Genomic DNA, 19,922 nt, shown 5'->3' on the forward strand with positions numbered 1-19,922 from the left:
TACTGGGCAGGAATCATTCCTGTCGCCGGATAGGCGTACCCCATCCCGTAGTTGCCATAGTACGGGTATCCCATCGCACCCATTGCGCCCATGCCGTTCATGCCGTTCATGCCATAGGTCCCGTAGGTGCCGTATGTTGCAGCGTACGTTGGGTAGGTGTTATATGAAGGGTAGTATGGCATATCTAGAAGACAAAGTCAGTCTAGGCGATTGAACAGGGTGCTGCTAAGACTCACAACCTCCGTAGTAACTCATATTTGGGAAGGTATTTGTTGGATAGAAGATATTGATATGATACGGTGTAATGAAGATAACAATGGTACAGAGGATCGATGCAATCGTGAAGAACGCGGGCTGCCGCTCATTCTGTTCTTTTAAGCGTTTAGTCGGAGCAACCAGAGAGACGGGCAGTTCCGGCGCCAAGGCAAGGGGTAAAGGCAGTCCAATTGCCAGGACGCGTGATTGGACACGCGAGCCAGTGTGAAACAGATTAGACAATCAACCTGTGCCCGGTATTGCAAGGAAATGTACTGCAGTCAGGTGACCAGTGCTTGGAAGAGCAACAATCTGCGGCGGAGATTGAAGCCGTTACTGGAACAATCGAGCCGGAAATATGTTCCGCGCGAGTGGGTTGTGACCTTGAAAATGACTGTGTGACATTCAGGGGAGTCCCAGACGAGGGCAAGCTGTATCTTGCCCTCGAGGCAGGTGCCGAAACGAAGGTACCATTGTAGACCAAAAGGAACCGCCCGTATCTCGCTGGTATAATCGATGAGGCAGTCGCCATACATGTACTGAGGTGGAATGTCCTTTGGCGCTAGGACAATGAAATCGTCTTCGGGTGATTTGGCATTCTGATCATCAGAAGTAAACGGATTCAAGAGCTATTCGAGGCCACTCAGTACCAACTACATGACAATGCGGATTACGAACCAAAGAATGCACATCTGCCTGGTTCGCATCTCCGGTAGCCAGCAAACGAGCAGGCAAATTGATCAAAGGAACGCGGTGCAGATTTTGATGCACGCCGGGTAGATCAATGTCCATCCAGAGATAAGTGTGCTGTCGCCCGCAAAACAGTCGGGACCCTTGATAGTGTATGAAGTCCACATGACGAAGCAGGTCTTCGTCTTGGGACCGGAGGGCGACATACGTGTCATTCCGCGACGTAACATCCGCATTGATGTCGTTAGGCCGCCACTTCTTCTCCGCAAATCGTAAGGTGGACCGATGCGGGCGAGACAAACTGTGTTCCAGGAAAAGAACCCCAGAGCCCTCCTCTACGACAGTAAATGCGGATACATGTGTCATCCGAGTCGACTTCATCATCTTGCTCCGGGTATGAAGTCTCCACCGCCCAACATGGATGGGCAGAAAGGGGGGCACTGTGGGCGTCGCTGGCCTGCTTGAGCAGGAAAATCGAAATACAAGTGTCGAACCGGAGGGTGATTTGAGGACCGAATGGGGTTGACACCATCATTGACTGTTAGAAGGCATAGTCCATGGGAATGATGCTGGGCGTGGGTGGAGGTTCACGGTGTTCGGTACCGAACCCGCCAAATATTTCCAAACAGGCGTGATCGTAATTGACGACAAGGAGATACGACCCGACAATCCATGCTTCAACCTTCCTCAGCAAGACCTTTGTGAAATTTGAACGAGTGCCAGAAATAATTCACTTGGAGACTTACGGTTTGTTGACCACTCAGCTCCAAGGTCACTATTCTGTTATCGTTGATGTTCTTGGCGATCAATCGATTATCACCTTGCTCGTGGCGGTACACGACCCAATGCCGATTGACGGCGAGTACATCCACAGAACGAGATAAATCGACCCAGAGAGTATATTCTTCAGCGTGGACGACTGGAAAGAAGGTCAACCTCTTCTTGTCCGCTGTACCGGAGTGGCCTTCTACGGATTCCACAATGCAAATTGACTCCATTTCCGTCCAATTATGGACGGAAAGGACGCCAACAGCGCCGTCTTCCCCATTGACTAGGCGGGGTCCAACCTTGGGGTATCGAACATCCTGCCGAGCCCCTGTGGCGCTTTGGTCGTCGAGTTTGAAGATGATCGCGCGAGGCTTATCGTCCAAGACAATCATGGTGTGCGAGCCGGAAAACCAGATACGGGCAATCTTCCCATCAAGACTCAGGGACTGCCGGATCCAGGACAGACGGGGTGTGTCGTGAGCGCTTGGTCGACATGGTCGATGGAAGAGTTGACACGCGTCATGATGGGCGAGATGGACGTCAACAAAGAGGGCGCGCCCCCTTTTTATGTATTCCATGGACAGTCACGGCAGACGGAGGTAAACTCACGAAAGCATCGACGACCATGTCTCGCATGCAGCTGAGCGGGGTGGCAATGGAACAACCACCCTTGCCCTCGCAGACTGTCCTCGGTACTCCTGCGCTGGACTTGCGGGTTGATGATTGGCATAGGCGTCGACGCGTAGAGGAACGCAGAATGACGCGTAGGAGGGTCATGTATGCGCGGTTTAACATTCGCCGTCGTCGACTGGATGACATCTACACGCAATGAACATTCGAAGCAATAAACAAGATCAGCACTATTTACCGATGCTCAGGATTGGTAGGAAATCTTGGGCATAACAAGCCTTCGCCAATACCACGGTGAGGAACAGGTGTCCATCACGGTTTAGCAGTTCTGCGGCATTCTTCGGATCGCAAAGAGACTGGTCGATGTCGGTGCTGCTTTGAGCGACTGCCACCAGAGTCTGCACGGAATCGAAGTTGGTTAACGCGTCGACCGCCTGCAGGTGGGCCAGGATTACACGCTCGTTGAATGTCGGGATGACGTTTTGCATAGCTGGTGATGCGGTTGGATGACTCGTGCAGTGCGAGACAGATGTCGCATAAACCGACAGGAGCTCGCCTCATCCTCTTTGAAGGCTTTTGACTCTAACCGGTCTTAGGTTCCCCGACTTGAACGTAGAGATACCGGTAGAAGAGACATCAAGGGTCAGCGTTGCCGTTGTCTCGTCTTTGAAGCCGGAGATTCACCTCTCGGCTCCGAGACATTTTTGTCAAATCCATCCCAAGTACGCAATAAACAACAACAGCATTATAGATTTCATTTTCTCAATAGTAGCAGTTGGAGCTAATAAAGATAAAAGCCATTTCTATTTTGACAGATGACGTTTGCATGTGAATTGAGCAAAAGAAATTAATAGTCGCCGGGACAATAGTTTTATCTCGTTTCGGAGCCACAGATGTGAATCGAACGAGCGACCCCAACGTCTATGTGGGTTCACGATATAGTAACCCCAGTGACCTTCACCACTGCACCATGCTACCTGGCGTCGAGGGAGAACCCTATTCTGAACTTTTGACTACCTACAGGGCTCTTGCCTCCGCCTTATAAATTTACCTTTTGCCTCGTATCTTCACCACATTCCACACAACTTGGCCGTCTGGTCGCTTTGAACAACTCGTTTAGTATGAAGTTTTACCTACTATTCACACTCTGGCTTTCGGCCTTGGACTCTTTCGTATGCAACATGTTCGGTTTGACTTGATGGTCTCCAGCTCCACTAGCGTAGTGTATCCCAACTGGGGAGTGGTGCATTCGTATGACTTGGTAAACATACCGCGCTAGATATGGAGAGACGAAGCATACAACTGAAAGGGCCAACAACATCTCGCTTCAAGTCCACAAACCTCGCATTCTCGGGCGCTTATATGTCAGGTTTCACACGAAACGTTATCAATCAAAGCCCATTTCAGCTCTACGCGTTATACTTTCGCTCCACCAAGCATGGTCAGAGATGATGCGGAGTATCGCATAGTCGTCCCTGTAGGGGACTACTGGAGCGGAAGCATATGCAGAAGCAAATGCGATCCAAATGCGTGCTGTAGAACTACATCCAATCTCTATCAGCACCCCAGCCCGTCTGCTGCTGCTCATCGTGAGCGACTCGGGGTTGGTAGACTTATACCCTGGCTCTATTATCACCTCTGGGCAGCCTCAGCACGGTGGTTACGCGTCTGGATACATATCTGCCTTGGGGAGGTTCTGTTTGGCCATCCACTGCTGACTCACCACCTCTGAGTCAGCACCTAGGGACGTAGTCAGCGCCAAGTACTCGCTGACTCATCTGGGACCCTAGCTAGCCTTGGCAACTCCTCGGCAGTCCCTCGTTGTCTTCCTGCATCTACTACTGGCACTCCGCATATCGCCAAACGTCACCTAGTCGGCTACACCTTACTACACTATTTCCCTTTATCAAGAGAGGCTACTACTGATTCTAATTCTGCCGCACAACTTGCAAAGAGAACTGTCCCCAAAGGTCTATGCTCATGTTCGACAAGAATGGCGCATGCTCTGTCCGGACCTGTCAGCATTTGATCCGCTTCTGAAAGCGAGTTCGAGGAGGACCTTGAGTACATGGTAAAGGGAGCAGAAACGATGTCACCAGCTGTTGGCCGGGGAGCGATGGGGAGCGCCGCATGATGGGTCGACTGTTTGGCATGTTGGCGAAGGGAGAAGCGAGGTCTGGGTGTTGCACTGCAGCAGGTCAGCGATTGCTCGGATGTACACTGGGGTGTATCGGAGAGGACTCACACATTTACATCTCTTCGACCTCTCCTTAGCACCCTTGCCATCCATAGCTTCTCTCCAACCTCAACCTCCCATTATTCAAGTTCCTTCCTCTCCGGGATAGCCAGGCACAGCGGTTGATAATAACGGGGGTGAGCGGGGCAATCTAACGCGATGTTGCGTGGGCCGCAGCTTGGGGGACTTGACGGATTTGATAACAGAGGGAGAAGAGGAAGAGTCGGATCGCATAGAATGGGGTCTGTCTTCAGTTGCTCGTTCTTGTTCCTGGCTTTTTGTATAGGGATGCCACACAAATATACGAGCGGGGAGTTGGAATGCAGTGGCATACTGTTGGAGACGATCCAGTGCTGCAGGTCGAATTCTCAGCCGTTTTCCAAGCAAATTTCAGTCTTGAGTAGTTAGAGTTTGTAGAAAGAGGTGTTAATGAGCAGTTCACAACAGCTAGACGGCCAAGTTGTGTGGAATGTGGTGAAGATACGAGGCAAAAGGTAAATTTATAAGGCGGAGGCAAGAGCCCTGTAGGTTGTCAAAAGTTCAGAATAGGGTTCTCCCTCGACGCCAGGTAGCATGGTGCAGTGGTGAAGGTCACTGGGGTTACTATATCGTGAACCCACATAGACGTTGGGGTCGCTCGTTCGATTCACATCTGTGGCTCCGAAACGAGATAAAACTATTGTCCCGGCGACTATTAATTTCTTTTGCTCAATTCACATGCAAACGTCATCTGTCAAAATAGAAATGGCTTTTATCTTTATTAGCTCCAACTGCTACTATTGAGAAAATGAAATCTATAATGCTGTTGTTGTTTATTGCGTACTTGGGATGGATTTGACAAAAATGTCTCGGAGCCGAGAGGTGAATCTCCGGCTTCAAAGACGAGACAAGGGACAAATACTAATCTTTGACGTCTCTTACACCTGGATTTTTCACGAAAACTATGTTCAAGCACGTATTATGTGTCTTGCTGACGCACGGCCAACAAGAATAGAGCTGTGGGAGAATGCTGGGTGCTTCTCTTTTGTGGTCGGTTTCTGAGACATCTGCATCGTACCGGCGCAGAAGTGGTGAAGTCGCATCACCCGAGGCAGATTCTCTTTCCTAATTGCTCAACCCGCATCAGATCATAGTATGCAAACTGAATTGCATTCATCTCTTCCCTAGTTCCCCATAATAACTGATAAGCGGTGTGCGTCACACAAAAATAAAGAAATAATACAGCATCCAATGCTTGCCCCACACAGTACTACGACCCTCTACTTTCCTCCCTCCCTCATCACTCACGAAACACAGCTCGATAAAGCGACACGACGACCGATTTCGTCTTCCATCCACGTCTCTCATCCATCCAAACCTCTTCCAAGGGTATACGGGCAGCATCCGACCACGAAGGACCACGACTCCAAAACCGACACGCATCGTGCTTTCCTCGACCCACTCAATCAACAACTTTCGACCATATCTGCGCCTGCTGCTGTTCCGGCCTCTCCGATCCATCCTCCACTCGCGGAGCAAAGCTCTCAGCGCTGCCAGGGGTCGACAAACTGCTGCTGCTATCCTGTCGGCCTGGTCCCGACCCCAGCCCAGGTCCAGGCTCGAGGAGCGCGTCCATCCCTTTAGGGGGATAGTGCTCCACCATCGCCTGCGGCTGCCCCAGATGCCGCCCGCCAGAAGCAGGACGGGATAGTCCATCCGAATAACTCGCGCTTTCGGACCTGTCGTACCCTCCCGACGCTGCCCGTCGTTGAAATGAATAAGCCGTGTCTGCCCTCTCGTAAGACTCGTTCGACGGCAGCCTAGAGCGGAGGGGGGCGGGCTCCCGTCCGCGTTCGTACGACTCGTTCAGGGGAAGACCACGCGTGTGGGGTGTGTAGGTACTCGGTTCCGCCCGTTCGTAGGACTGGTTGACGGGGATCGAGTGCGGATGCGAGTGTTGCGGATAGGGATCGGGAGCGTAGCCCTTCGACATCGGTGCGCTGGAGTACTCAGGCTGGGTATAGCCGTTCGTCCCCTCGTACTCCGGAGGATAAGCAAGGTTGTCCTCATATCGCTCTTGGTGATAGCCGTTCCCCTGGGAAGCGGGTCCCGTGCCCGTACCAGTGCCTGTACTTTCAGGACTCTCAGGCTGCTCTTCAGGCTGATACTGCGCATACACAGGCTCATCCACTGCAAACCGGCAAATCAGTCAAGGCCTCGGTCGCTGAGGGAAGACTTACGCTCCACCTTGACCTCCTCCGTCATGCCTTTATCCGCCCCGACGCCGACAGACAAGCTCCACTGACAGCGCTGTTTCATCCGATGACAGGCCTGGCAAGCCTTCATCGCCGTAGTGGAGATGGTACACTTATCCCACTTCTTCTTCTGGCAGTAGTCGCACCTCGCTGCCCCAGTCTGTAGGCACGCGTTAGCCATGCGCACGAATCACATAAAACATCTCCACTTCCGAAAAGCTCGCAAAAGAGCTCGCTTTCCAAAAAGGGAATAATTGACTGCAGAAACGCACCTTGATCACAGCAACCCTCCTAATGACCTGCGTCATAGGCGGTTTTGGCCCTCTCCGCTTCTTCCCTCCCGGACTCGTCCTCTCCCCCGTTCCCGCCGCACCAGCCGCAGGCACTCCCAACCCCAACCCCATCTCCTGTACTTGCGCCAGCGGCGGTTGGGGTACGACCATTGTGCTCCCCTGTCCCCCCTGCGGGGCCGAAGATAACACAGTAAGAGGCTTGATGTCTTCTTGTTCCAAGCCGAAGGAGGGTGTGCCTTCAGTAGAGAATGAGCTCGCACTTGCAGAGCCTGAGGAGACAGAGGCCGAGTTGGACACCGTCTCGGGGTAGCGGTCCTCCGGCATTTGCATGGGAATTGGTAGAGGGAGTGTCATAGGCATCGGCAGTGGTAGAGGAAGGGGAAGGGGAAGGGGAAGTGGGAGTCCAATATCGGAGCGGTCGAGTTCGTTTGAATGGGGATGTGGCAAGTCTTGCATGTGCGAGTGCGGATGCGCATGATGAGAATGCATATTCCTCGCGGTGGGCTCGTAATCTCTCTCCCAGATCCGGTTGGGCTTTTGGTCGTATCCCTGGGAGCCCAGTGTCGCTGTAGGCTCCAGCTCCCGCTCCCGCTCCCGCATGTCCATCTGCTCCGCTTGCAAGCTCGACATCTCCATGCCCGGAGGGAGCATCGGACCTTCCCTCACGGCGGTGGAAAGTGTATCATTCGGATTCCGTTCCCACTCGCATTTCACCTTCATCTTCTGGCACATGTGGCACGCGACCCGCCCGTTATTTGGCGTACGAGTAGACTTGTAGATCGTGCATTCCGGGATGCCCCGGGCAATGCACCGCTTACACCTCGCGTCGGCAACTTTGACTATGCCTGTTGAGCGGGAAGCACGTTCTTCAAGTTGGGCCGCACGGGCAGAGGTGGGGACGTAGGATCGGCGGCGGGGGGTGGGAGCGGCGCCTGTAGGGTAGACGGGGGAGGGGAGAGGATAGGATGGGTAGGCAGAAAGATGCGCATCGTCTTCCTCCAATTCGTCGATCTCTTCGTGATATGATGGATCTGGGTGCCGGTCAGTAGCCGCCCGCCCGTCGTTCAACAGCGTAGGGGACGCACGCTCGGGAAGAGCATTCCATTTCGGCCTGCTGGGTCCAGGCTCCTCGCTATCCAGCCGAGGACCGTAATACTGCGATCCGCGGATATCCTGCTGTTGCCCGGGTGACTGCGGAGGAGGGAGAGGGACGGACATATGTGAGTGGGGCATAGGGAGGGCGTAAGAGTCATCCAGCGGACGGGGCTTTTGGTCCTCTGGTGAACGAGGGGGGAGAGGGGGAAGAGGGACAGGGCCTTGATCAACGGATGCCTCGGATTCCCAGCGCGCTTGGACGCTCTGCGGCGACGTGAGTGGGCGTCTAACGGGGGATGGGGAAGCGCGGACGTCTGAGTACTCTCGTTCCAATTTTCTGCGGAGTGCGGCTATGGCGTGTGAGTGGGTGCGGAAGGGAGGGGGAAGAGGACTAACGATGATTTCGAACATGTTTGAATTCCCTGCCTTCCCACCCGACCATGAGGAGCATCTCGAGTTCCTCCCGCTCGTCCAACAGCCTGCTCGCAGCGTCTATATCTGCGAGGCTGGGGTCCAAGTCCACACAGGTCTTTACGAGCGCTACGAGGGTCTTGATGGCGTCGAAGGTAGTTGCAGCACGATAGCGCTCTAAGCGGAGGAGGACGAGCTCGTCGAGTGAGCGGTGGTCTGCGTCGGAGATGTCGAGCGGGGTGAGACGGCGCCTGAGAGCGGAAGGTTCGCGTGGGGGTGGGGAATGAGCACGACGTTTTAGGGAATCCATTGAGTGATCATGCAGAATGTTATAATAGTATATCAGTTTGAGTAGGGATAGTTAAGCAGATATGAATGATGATGATGGTGGTGGTAGAGAAGGAGGAGGAGGAGGAGGAGGAGAAAGAGGGACAGGAAGCGGTGAGTCTACTGCGGGTGAAAGAGAGGAACTCTGAGCAGTGTGAACGGCGGTGTACGGTGAGCATCGCCATATTTGGTAACTCCGGCAGATGCCGAGAACAAATGGAACGGATCGGAGACCGGACTAACGGCGTAACACTCGGCCTTGCCCTTTTGTTCTCCTCACCAAATTCTCCTCCCCGGCAATAACACACCACCAAATGATTCCACCCCTTTCGGCGGTCCGGCGCATCGGCCCGACATCTCCCGCGCCGACATCTCTCTACCCTAATATCATCACTTACATCCTTCTCCTGGTTAAACCACCAACCAGCGGGCGCCGCACCAAGCACTAAAGGGAAGCACAAGCCACCGCCGAACCCGCCGCTTGCTTGCTTGCACACAATCAGGGCCCCCTTTTCCCCAGCTCGCTCCGGTTCCGTCGGCTGCGTCGTGCGGCGTGCGCGGCTACCGGATGGGAACGTCAGATCGGCCAGCACAGCTCCTTTCCCCAGTCCCCGTGCCACATAAGCCCTCACCTTCGTCCGCTGTCCTGTGCCCCGAGATCCCATCCCTTGCCTGTCAGCATACCTCAGGTTAGACAATTAACCTCCCCGCCCGTGCTCCCTCCATGCACATCCCCCTGACACCTCCAGCACCCAGCCACACAACACGCAAATTCCGGAAGCGCGGAGTCCGAAACCACCCTTATACCGGCTCCGTGGGAGGACATCGTACCCGCTCCCGTTTCCCCCCCACCGGGCAGAAGTCACGCGTCGCCATCGTCATCGTCATCGGCGCTGCCCATGCTCAGACGCACACGACCTTTGTCCCCCAACGGCGTTCTACCACCGATATGTAAGCGCACGTGCCAAGCCCCTCTCCCTGTTCTCTCAATCCGCAAGACGACCCGCTCCGCCACGCGCCACACACACAATCCCTGTCGCCACACCACACACCACCACACACCTAGCGCTGGCCATCACTTGCCTGGAAAGGAGATAGAAACATACTTCCCGCAGAGGGCAACGCCAGCAGCGACACTAGTTGCTCCGAGGTCAACATCCCCATCTTCTCATCAAACGCGTGGCAAGAACCCACCGGCAAGGAGAAGGAAAATGCTTCGCTCGGCGACCCTCGGGGCGTAGCCCGGGCAGTCGCCGATCCACACACGTCCCCCAGTCCAGTTCCAGGCCCGGCAGCCGGCTCCCGCTTCCTCCCGTTTACCCCTTTTTTCCACACCAGTCAGTCCCCGTTCGCCCCGGCCAAACTTCCCGTCCATTCTCCCTGCGCCTGCCACAAGGCGAGGGGGAACGTGATGATCCCTGGATCTGGATCAGTTTCGGGCGTTTGGGGGGCTCGCCGACGGGGTCCGGCACAATCGGGACCCGGGATTTGGGGCCGAGTTCGGGGGCACGGACCCCGGGACTCGGTGGGCTTCGGCGGTTTGAGAACGTGGGTTCGGCTCGGACAACATGGTTCGGAGGGGAGATAGCGGCTGTGCAAATGCCGTGCTGAGCTGGTTTTGCTAAATCGTTCGTTGTCTGCTTGCAGGCCGCGGCCATGATTACTGGTAAAGCAAAGCTGGGAAGTCTTCTCTTGACACGCTATAACGACAGTGCCCGAGTTGCTGGGTACGCAAGACCGCATCTGCTAGCTCAGCCCCGATCACGGGCCGAGGCGATGACTCAAACGCGGATCTATGAATGTCCGGAGACGGCGCTTCCCATCGTCCGCCCTTGATGTCACCGCCTCGTCGTTCAGCGCGCTGGACTTCTTACCCGCACACCTTGGACCTCATTTCGAGCACGGTTCCGACCCCGTGCTGATGTGACCTGTTCGCGCACTACTCGATCTTCTGTTCATCTAATCTCTTTGTGTCTCGGTGGGGATCGGTCTTGCTCAGCATGGACCGTTCACCGGATTAGAACCCTCGATTCCCAGGTTGTGAGGTGGTCCCACCCTCCCTCGGCTCAGCGAGCGCAACTCCGCCTGGAGCGATGACGATCACACGCTACAGCAGCGAGGGGCCTTCCAGGGACGTTTACAGCCTCGCCTCCTATTGTCTGACTTGACTCGCGTCCACACTTAATCTCACTGCCGCACTCGGTTGGCCGTGTTGATTGTACTAGCTTTCTAGCACACACGCGGTGGAGGTGATATTTGCCGTCTTTGATCCAACACATTTCCATCTTCCAGCGGCTGTGATTGTGCGGCCCTCGACATCTGACTAGCGTCTCCGTCTTTCTGTCGTAGGATCTTCCTGGATGCGGACCGTACGCCGACTTGAAAGATGAGACTGTGAAGAGATTGCCCGTCTTCCGCTTTGTGGAGGCAGCTGTGCCCCGGACTATCAAAGCCATTAACACGCTACCGTGATGGCAGTGACGACCATCACCAAGCTACCATAGGGAGTAGGCCTTCCACGAGGGTTACTTACCGAGCTATAGACGAAATCATCCTTTTGGCTTCACTTCCTTCGCCCCTTGATTACCTGCCCTCACCGGCTGTGCGCTGGCCCACTTTAACGTCGCAAGTTCCCGTTTAGTCGGAGCAGTCCAGGGCTCCGGTGTCAGCCAGTCGAGCTCTGATCCTTCTGTTCGTCGTGTTGCCGGTTAGTCGTTATCATCGAGTTCTATAGTTCTATCCCGGTTCTGATCTACGTACAGCCATGCATGCCGCATTTGGTGCATTATCAATCCCCAATGCTCGTGCATCCCTCGACACTGATTGTCCAAATGCCGACTAAGCTCCCAGAACCGACAGCCATTGCACGCGAACAGCATTACGAACCCTGATATCGTCGCCGATGTTAGGGGCTGCTTCTTGGCTCGCTCAGAATCTCACCGGCGGCGCACAGCTGCTACCGCATGATTCCTACCTCGGATCTCGGACAATGGTGGCTAGCTCATCCCGGCAAATCAAATGCACTTGTTTCTCATTGCGTTCTGTTTCGGCCCCTGCTCATCTAATACACTATCGTATCCGTAGGCCGTGGACTGTGGACGGTGCTATTACCCATTCCCCGGCACCCATTAGCCAAGGGTGGATAGCCTCCCACTCGAAAGTCAGGTTGCCGAAACTTCTCGACCTTGTCTGAAGAAAACGGTGCTGTGCCTGAGAACGGGGGAAGGCTGTCTTTATTTGGCTAGGAAGGATTCTCGAACGAGTTGGAACCGGTTACCGCGCTGGTCAAGGGAGATTACTAATAGGGGGCATCCGCCCGCTTTCATGTGCCTACGGCCACGGGTCATCCACGGATTGTCGGTGGTTATCCAAACATCATGCAGTGGGTGCTCGCAATAGCACTGAGGCCACGAACGATAACCAGAGGATACACGCTAAGGCAGTTGGTTGTACCCTCTTTCAGCCTGTATTATTCCTCCTGAATCCTTCACGAGTGGGGCTGGACACGCGTCGTTCTACCGCTTTATTCGCCGAGTGATGCCGAACCCCGACATTTGCTTCGCAACTTGCCGTGGGGGAACGATCTTACGCTTCTAACTTCTGTGTTGAGCTAGAACGCCTGCTGACCTGCTCAAGCTTTGATCCTGTCACTTGGGATGAAGCACACGCCGCGGTCGTAGGGCTCTCAGCTTCCTTGAAAGGATTCTTTGTCCCAGCACCTAACCTCTCGTTGGACTCGCCCACACTTCGACGGCAACAACCTGCCCGCGGCCACTTTATTTGGATGCCGAAGCATCTTGTTGCCGAGGACATGTGCGGCCTAAGGATGCCAGCTATCTGAAGAAGTAGAAGTAGATGGCGGGCGCATCCATATGCGCGTCGAGTGAGATGATGGGAGTCTATAAAATGCTCGATAATGGGAGCCTGGGAGGGTAGGGCTAGAGATTTCTCCCCCGACAACTAGCACTAGAACACAATCAGCATGTCTTCTCCTGGTACGTTCCTCCTTCCATTGCTTGTATGAACAGAAATTCATCCCTATCTCGACGTATAGCTAACACCTCCAACCCGACCCAGCCCCGCAAGCGCTCCATCTCCGACGTGATGTCAGTGACTACCTACGTCTGAAATATCATAACATCCCCTGACGGCAACATCTCTCTACAGGAACAATGAACGTCGCCAGAGGTGGCTCCAGAGCTCTGGCAGGCCCGATAAGTGGAACGTGCTCAGGCCGGGCGTCTCTCAGTTTGTCGGCCACTTCCTGAAACGCGGTGACCAGACCAAGCACTAGTAGGCTTTGACGGACACATACGAGTTCTTTGGTCCCTGGAAGGAAGAAACAACGTCTCTCTATTGGTCTCCAGCTTCTTAGGGTAGCTTTGGTACACTTTCTCGGAATCTGGCTTCTGTTTGTATGCACTGCACAGTCCTCGTATGAAGAAATGAGATTCCAGAGTTCCAGCATTATCCGTGACGTCAATCCTACCGGCGGGGCTGACGAGCCATTAAGAGAAGCTGAGGGGCATTGCAGATTCAACCTATAGCGATTGCCATCTACGCGCAACCGTCTTTGTTCCACCAGATTGACGATCGGCTTTCTCGAAGTTTGTGCGTTATGGACGACATGACACCCTCAGCAATCACGAGATCGCAAACCTGTGGTTGTGTAGATACATCCGCCTACTTCCCAATTAGTCTGAAAATGAGTCAACCTAGTACTGTGCTCGCTCGACGGGATCGAGTTGTCATTGAACACCATCCCAAGAAACCCGCTCCCAGGAGAAGGCGCCACGCCCCTTGTCGGATTTGCGGAAACTCGGTCCATCTTGGGAGGCTATACAGCAGCTTGAGGAGGGTGAAGATCGTGCGGCAGCGAAAGGGCCGGGGAAGTCCCTGCTTGCTTAGCGTTGGGTGATGGCGAGTGGTGCGTGCAGGGAGCTGGACATGCCATCAGAGGTCTCCTCAGCTTGAGCGAACATGTTTGACCTTGCGTATTTCATGAAAATGTCGCCTGAGCAGCGCCTGAACACGACATGTATACAACAACAGTAAGGGCACCAGTCTAGGATACGTCAAAGCGTGCTCAGTCCTTGTCACGTCGCGTCTTTGCGACGGAGTTTCACCCCCTCGGCTCCGAGACATTTTTGTCGAAAAACATCCCAAGCACGCAATGAACAACAACAGTATTATAGATCGCATTTTCTCATTAATAAAAGTTGGAGCCAATAAAAGGTTAAACACTTTCTATTTCAACAGATGATATTTGAATGCGAACTGAGCGAAATAAAAAAAATAGTCGCGGGCACGATAGTTTTATCTCGTTTCGGAGCCACAGATGGGAATCGAACGAGCGACCCCAACGTCTATGTGGGTTCACGATATAGTAACCCCAGTGACCTTAACCACTGCACCATCGAACTGGCGGCGAGGGACCCACCTGTTCTTGCTATTTCACTAGGATCTAGGGGTTGCGTCCGCCCATTGTTTTTCTACCTCGCATGTTCACCACATTCCACACGATTTTGCGGTCTAGATGTTTTGTAAGATTTCTTAATGCCTCTCATTGTGCAGATGAATCAATAGGGAACAGCGTTTGCCATGTCATTCCAAGGGAAACAGTGACCGTACTATCTTGTATATGCTCCCCGCCTGCAACGTCCCGCATGCCAACTCTCGACCTGGGCATTCCTGTAGCATCCCCAGACAGTAATCCTTATATGCGGAAGAAGACAAAGTATAGGGTCGGCACATAGCTTCAAGTCCAAGGGCTTCGCCTACTGGTCAAGACTGGCAACACCACGCAAAGTCAAATAGTTACCCGCTTGGCTTAACCTGGGCATTTCACGACCTCTGACGATCCCCAACTTCCGAATGTATGCCTCCAACTCGCCAAAGGAAGCTCTCATTTCTATCTTATCAGACCCATCTTCTTCTCCCTCGCTTATCAATCCCCAATCGCACATCGAGTCCACCTGTACTCTCAGGCTCTCCCAAGCGCCTACCCTCTCAACCCCGCCTTCGATGTGCTGTTCACCTTGCTATCTATTAGTGAGACCTGTTCCTGGTTACCTCAGGAGCTGGGGAATTTGGAGAATGGAATGCGTCTGTTAGAGAGAAGGCCGTGGATGGAAGGGCTGCTGAGATTAACCTGGCAGGCGGGGGAATACGAGGCCGTGGGGCGCATGTGTGAGTGTGCTGTGATACGAACGATCAACGGCTACTGACCTTTGTGGTTGTCGTACAAGACGCAGAAGTCACCTCGCTCCCAAGTACTCCCCCTCAACCAACCCAACACGTCGCACTCGCCGTCGCCCACCGATTAGACAGCTGGGGACATCACCCGCGTGCCCCTTGCCACCTTCTTAGCCTCCTCTTCGCACTCGCGTATACATAGCGTGCCAGCGGTCGACCAAACGTTGGAAGATCCCGACAGGGCGTGTGCGTTTCTTGCCCAACCGAGAACCGGTTTCTAGGAACGGCGTTCCGTATTGCCTGGCAGAATTGGCGCTTCTTAGTGCCCTCTTACGGTGCTTGGCGCGCTGATGGCTCGAGAGGAGGTCACCGCTCTTTGATACCGTCGCCGTGTCGGAGACCTGGTGTTATTTCGAACAGAGGGCCAGTTTTCTGCATCATGTTCGAGCCAGCGGTCGACCAAATGTTAGAAGCCTCCAGTGCGTCTTTCCCCGCAGATGCTGGTAAATGTCGCTGACGCGTACGGTAGACAAGTTGGTCGCGCACTGTGTTGCGCCCTATTTGCAATCTTTTACTAGGTATGACGGGTTGCTTCTGACGTCGTCAGAGCTCTTGCCATATTTCACAAACGGCGGCGCTCTTTCTCGTCACACAATCAAGCCTTTGAACACAAGCGAACCCATTTGCCATCAAAGTTTTACTTTTTTTAAAAATCGGAACAACTGGCCAACAATTCTGCCATTATTATGATCAAACTGTGTCTTGTGTTTTTACTCTTCACTGGCACTGTTCCTACGACAACTTGGGTTACGCGACGACCGGGCGTATGGAAGAATGTTCAGTCATTCAAAACTCAAGCCGATCAACCCCTCGTGCCGGTTAATCAGAACAGGCGCGATAAGCGTTGCAGGGGGTTCCAGTTATCGACCTCCATCCATCCACCGTATTTCATTAAGAGACATACAAAGGAACGGTGACTGCATCACCTCTCAGCCTCCTCCAAACTCTAACCTAGGTTGAAAAATAATGGTCATCAAGAGAGTACTAAGCCCTGGTGGAAGGAAGGTTCGAATCGCTTGGGCCTGCCGACCTTTCATTATCGAGCAACGGTCGGACAATCCTGAGCACTTCCTCCCAATCGATGTAATTAGGATCAAAGTCGCCTTCGGGATATCTACATGCAAGGATAGCTCGGACAGTCCTGAGGAATTCCTCCATATCGAGGCTACCGGCGACAGAGGCTCGTACAACCGGGGAAGCCGTCTAGCTGTCTGGGTGGGCGATATAAGGGGGAAGTCGTTCACGCCTGCGATACGTGGGGAGCGCATCATCGATAGGATGACTCTCGTAATAAAACGGATAGTCAAATCCATGCGTATCGTGGGGTGTGTACGAAGGGGGATCAAACATAGGCTCGTCTGTTTCACCGTATCGCGTGAGGTCAGGCGGAAAACTGCTTCCACGCGTGGAAGCCGTCCCCCGAGCCAGCGGGAGCCAGGAGGTAAAAACTGGGTAAGATATCGAGACCAAAGTCGCGGTAGCTTGCATGACAGAACCCCCTAATAGGCTGTGGGAGTTCGACTTGGAGAGGCCGAAGCCAGAGACGGAAACGGGAGGGGAGGTGATGATGGTGTTACTCGCGACCGCCGGGCTGCCTGTCATGATGCTCTCAAAAAGGTAAAGACCGAAGCTGGTTATGCGGTTGCGACAATGCTGAGACCGGGAAGGGCTTGACATGTTGGATATTGGGAGGTGCAAGGTCTGTGGTCGAAATTCAAGTTTGTGACGATCGCCACATTAAATAGAAAAGACCATTCGCACGACACGCGGCGGTGGGAGTCATTAACATCACTCCGGAAATGCGGGTAAGCGTGGTGCAAAAGAAGGCGCGGTTAAGCGCGTTTCTTCTAGCGTGGTCTGGCCACAGGATATGGATGAACACTATATAAACCTTCTAATCCTGGCTCAAGAACATCCGCCTCTCCTTCTCCTTTCGCCACAACTAGCTATGCAAAACGTCATCCCGACATTCAACGAGCGTGTATTGGCCCACCTGCAGGCGGTCGACGCATTAACCAACTTCGATTCCGTGCAGACTCTGGTTGCAGTCGCTCAAAGCAGCACCGACATCGACCAGTCTCTTTGCGATCCGAAGAATGCCGCAGAACTGCTAAACCGTGATGGACACCTGTTCCTCACCGTGGTATTGGCGAAGGCTTGTTATGCCCAAGATTTCCTACCAATCCTGAGCATCGGTAAATAGTGCTGATCTTGTTTATTGCTTCGAATGTTCATTGCGTGTAGATGTCATCCAGTCGACGACGGCGAATGTTAAACCGCGCATACATGACCCTCCTACGCGTCATTCTGCGTTCCTCTACGCGTCGACGCCTATGCCAATCATCAACCCGCAAGTCCAGCGCAGGGGTACCGAGGACAGTATGCTCAGCGTTACCGAGGGCAAGGGTGGTTGTTCCATTTCCACTCCGCTCAGCTGCATGCGAGACATGGTCAGATCTTGTATTGTTTCCACCCAAATCTGCGCGGTTCGCTGCGGCAATTGTCTCGACAAGTGGTATCGCGGCGGTGGACAAGATAAGAATGCACCAGAGGATGACGACATCTTTGACGCTGCTACCACGATCGGTACTGATGGCACCGTGGTGGGAGACGAGCTGTAGAAACATGTTGGAGATGCTGGTATACCTCGAAACCTGAATGAGTGTGAGGAGACTGCATGCTTCAACGATGACGACTTCAACGATTAATGCCCAACGTCGTTTCCTCCTTGATGTCCAAAGGGGTATTTCCACTCCCATTGTAATAAAGTAGTACCAGACGCATATACGTGGAAGACTATTCGAGACTGATCGCCTGTCCGTTGCGGTGATAGCCCGTACAGGGAGATAGACGGCACAGTATTCTTCGTATTGTCGCAATGCGTCTCGGAAATTGCCGATTGGAGAATGAGAAAGGGAGTTCGAGTATATATAAACGGCCAGCAGGTTCAATGGAGTGACCGCCCCCTTTTCCGAACCGGCAAGACTCCATGTTGATAGAAAGTGGACACAACCAGCTTAGCTTAAGCGCGACTGTCCTCGAGCAACTCCAGGAACAAGAAGTGTTTGATAAATTCAGCGCGGTCCAAACTCTCGTAGGTGTGGCCAAGAGCAGCATACAGATAGATCAGTCGTTGTGTGATGATGTCAGGGCCGCCGCTCTTCTCCAGCAAGGAGAACAGCTGCGCTCGCATTGGCCGAGGCATTTCGAGAGAAGCGCTTTGATTCCATACTATCCATGGGTACGTGAGATGTACATCATTATCTGTTCCTTCATCAGACCCTCACACAGAGACGATTATGGCTGAAGCTATAGGCATTATGCACCACGTATATATACGCCTCGGCCGCGTCGCATCCGATTCCGGTATTGTCGTACTCCTGCAGCTTTGCCCCTGAGGCCTCTTCAGTAGGATCGGGAGTCGAAAAACTACAATATACGTCACCGTGAAACGTTCTCTTAGAACCACGAACTCGTCTGCGGGCCATTTCACGTCATCGAGAACGCGATGTTCGATGTCGACGTGCACATGCTGCTGCATCAATTTCTGCATATGCATGGACAAGACGTGTCGCTGCGACCCCTACGCTATGCGCGATCTTTCGACGTTGTGAAGGAAGCAGGGAGACAGATCTATTCAGGCGCTGCCAGAACCAAGTAGAAGCCAGGCGTATCAATGATGAAAGAGGCTCATATTGAGGCTTGCATAGACCGCGCTCCAATTTCGAGAGAACGTTTCTTTCATATCCTAAAAGGCACACAAGAACATCAATGCCAAGTCAATCCAGAATGGAGATTTGAGAAGCTGTCGACAAATCCGCGTCACGCTCATGATTCTGGGGAAGGTACCGAAAATGGGGGTCGGAATTACGGCTCCGGGGGCGGAAGGATGCGGACCGTCGCCAATGGAGGACGTGTCGTGTGCTTGATGATCCGTCCGTCGGACTGCAGTACATTTCCTTGCAATACCGGGCACAGGTTGATTGTCTAATCTGTTTCACACTGGCTCGCGTGTCCAATCACGCGTCCTGGCAATTGGACTGCCTTTACCCCTTGCCTTGGCGCCGGAACTGCCCGTCTCTCTGGTTGCTCCGACTAAACGCTTAAAAGAACAGAATGAGCGGCAGCCCGCGTTCTTCACGATTGCATCGATCCTCTGTACCATTGTTATCTTCATTACACCGTATCATATCAATATCTTCTATCCAACAAATACCTTCCCAAATATGAGTTACTACGGAGGTTGTGAGTCTTAGCAGCACCCTGTTCAATCGCCTAGACTGACTTTGTCTTCTAGATATGCCATACTACCCTTCATATAACACCTACCCAACGTACGCTGCAACATACGGCACCTACGGGACCTATGGCATGAACGGCATGAACGGCATGGGCGCAATGGGTGCGATGGGACACCCGTACTATGGCAACTACGGGATGGGGTACGCCTATCCGGCGACAGGAATGATTCCTGCCCAGTATCCGTACCATTACCGGGACGGCCTCGGATATCTCCATGATTACGGTGGACGTTATGACCCCGCATGGTGGGCTATCCGGCTGGTTATGTTCCCGCAACAACGGCGCTAATACCGTATTGAGGGGGCTATTGTTCGACGCCTGTAACGGCGGCTTGCGACGATGGACGACTGGTTGAGTGATTGACATATGTACAAGAAGCAGGCTTCGGGTCACCTCTGTGCTATACCACTGTATCATACCTCATGA

The 19,922-nt window shown here is 53.4% G+C and overlaps 8 protein-coding genes across 8 annotated transcripts; 4 read left to right on the top strand and 4 right to left on the bottom strand.

Moving 5' to 3' along the window:
* Positions 1-39: 39 nt before the first annotated feature.
* On the bottom strand, positions 40-255 carry DACRYDRAFT_111836 (uncharacterized protein; the record flags this gene model as incomplete). Its single annotated transcript, XM_040769295.1, has 2 exons — positions 40-184; positions 237-255. Coding segments are annotated over 2 exons (164 nt in total), but the record flags the coding sequence as incomplete, so codon positions are not given.
* A 25-nt stretch (positions 256-280) lies between these two features.
* DACRYDRAFT_119424 (uncharacterized protein) lies at positions 281-1,311 on the bottom strand (the record flags this gene model as incomplete). Its single annotated transcript, XM_040770782.1, has 2 exons — positions 281-884; positions 934-1,311. 2 exons carry the CDS (start codon positions 1,309-1,311, stop codon positions 537-539), a joined length of 726 nt encoding a protein of 241 aa, XP_040624190.1. The 3' UTR covers positions 281-536.
* A 175-nt stretch (positions 1,312-1,486) lies between these two features.
* DACRYDRAFT_119425 (uncharacterized protein) lies at positions 1,487-2,831 on the bottom strand (the record flags this gene model as incomplete). The annotated part of the gene is made up of 5 exons (XM_040770783.1): positions 1,487-1,642; positions 1,692-2,159; positions 2,323-2,342; positions 2,398-2,532; positions 2,582-2,831. 5 exons carry the CDS (start codon positions 2,829-2,831, stop codon positions 1,487-1,489), a joined length of 1,029 nt encoding a protein of 342 aa, XP_040624191.1.
* A 2,665-nt stretch (positions 2,832-5,496) lies between these two features.
* DACRYDRAFT_119426 (uncharacterized protein) lies at positions 5,497-8,204 on the bottom strand. Its single transcript, XM_040770784.1, has 4 exons — positions 8,192-8,204; positions 7,086-8,137; positions 6,799-6,973; positions 5,497-6,748 (listed from the first exon to the last, which is right to left on the bottom strand). The coding sequence occupies exons 2-4, from the start codon at positions 7,836-7,838 to the stop codon at positions 6,021-6,023; spliced, it is 1,656 nt and encodes a 551-aa protein (XP_040624192.1). The 5' UTR covers positions 7,839-8,137; positions 8,192-8,204; the 3' UTR covers positions 5,497-6,020.
* Positions 8,205-8,318: 114 nt separating this feature from the next.
* DACRYDRAFT_25100 (uncharacterized protein) lies at positions 8,319-9,401 on the top strand. Its single transcript, XM_040774009.1, has 2 exons — positions 8,319-8,551; positions 8,598-9,401. The coding sequence occupies exon 2, from the start codon at positions 8,611-8,613 to the stop codon at positions 8,791-8,793; it is 183 nt and encodes a 60-aa protein (XP_040624193.1). The 5' UTR covers positions 8,319-8,551; positions 8,598-8,610; the 3' UTR covers positions 8,794-9,401.
* A 3,520-nt stretch (positions 9,402-12,921) lies between these two features.
* DACRYDRAFT_111840 (uncharacterized protein) lies at positions 12,922-13,233 on the top strand (the record flags this gene model as incomplete). Its single annotated transcript, XM_040769296.1, has 3 exons — positions 12,922-12,934; positions 12,994-13,045; positions 13,107-13,233. 3 exons carry the CDS (start codon positions 12,922-12,924, stop codon positions 13,231-13,233), a joined length of 192 nt encoding a protein of 63 aa, XP_040624194.1.
* Positions 13,234-16,160: 2,927 nt separating this feature from the next.
* Positions 16,161-17,815, top strand: DACRYDRAFT_18708 (uncharacterized protein; the record flags this gene model as incomplete). Its single annotated transcript, XM_040771383.1, has 5 exons — positions 16,161-16,646; positions 16,701-16,811; positions 16,940-16,999; positions 17,062-17,389; positions 17,439-17,815. 5 exons carry the CDS (start codon positions 16,161-16,163, stop codon positions 17,813-17,815), a joined length of 1,362 nt encoding a protein of 453 aa, XP_040624195.1.
* Positions 17,816-19,369: 1,554 nt separating this feature from the next.
* On the top strand, positions 19,370-19,922 carry DACRYDRAFT_119427 (uncharacterized protein). The gene is made up of 2 exons (XM_040770785.1): positions 19,370-19,439; positions 19,492-19,922. The coding sequence occupies exons 1-2, from the start codon at positions 19,421-19,423 to the stop codon at positions 19,782-19,784; spliced, it is 312 nt and encodes a 103-aa protein (XP_040624196.1). The 5' UTR covers positions 19,370-19,420; the 3' UTR covers positions 19,785-19,922.

The sequence above is a fragment of the Dacryopinax primogenitus genome, assembly GCF_000292625.1.
Source record: "Dacryopinax primogenitus strain DJM-731 SS1 chromosome Unknown DACRYscaffold_23, whole genome shotgun sequence".
Lineage (NCBI taxonomy): Eukaryota > Fungi > Basidiomycota > Dacrymycetes > Dacrymycetales > Dacrymycetaceae > Dacryopinax > Dacryopinax primogenitus.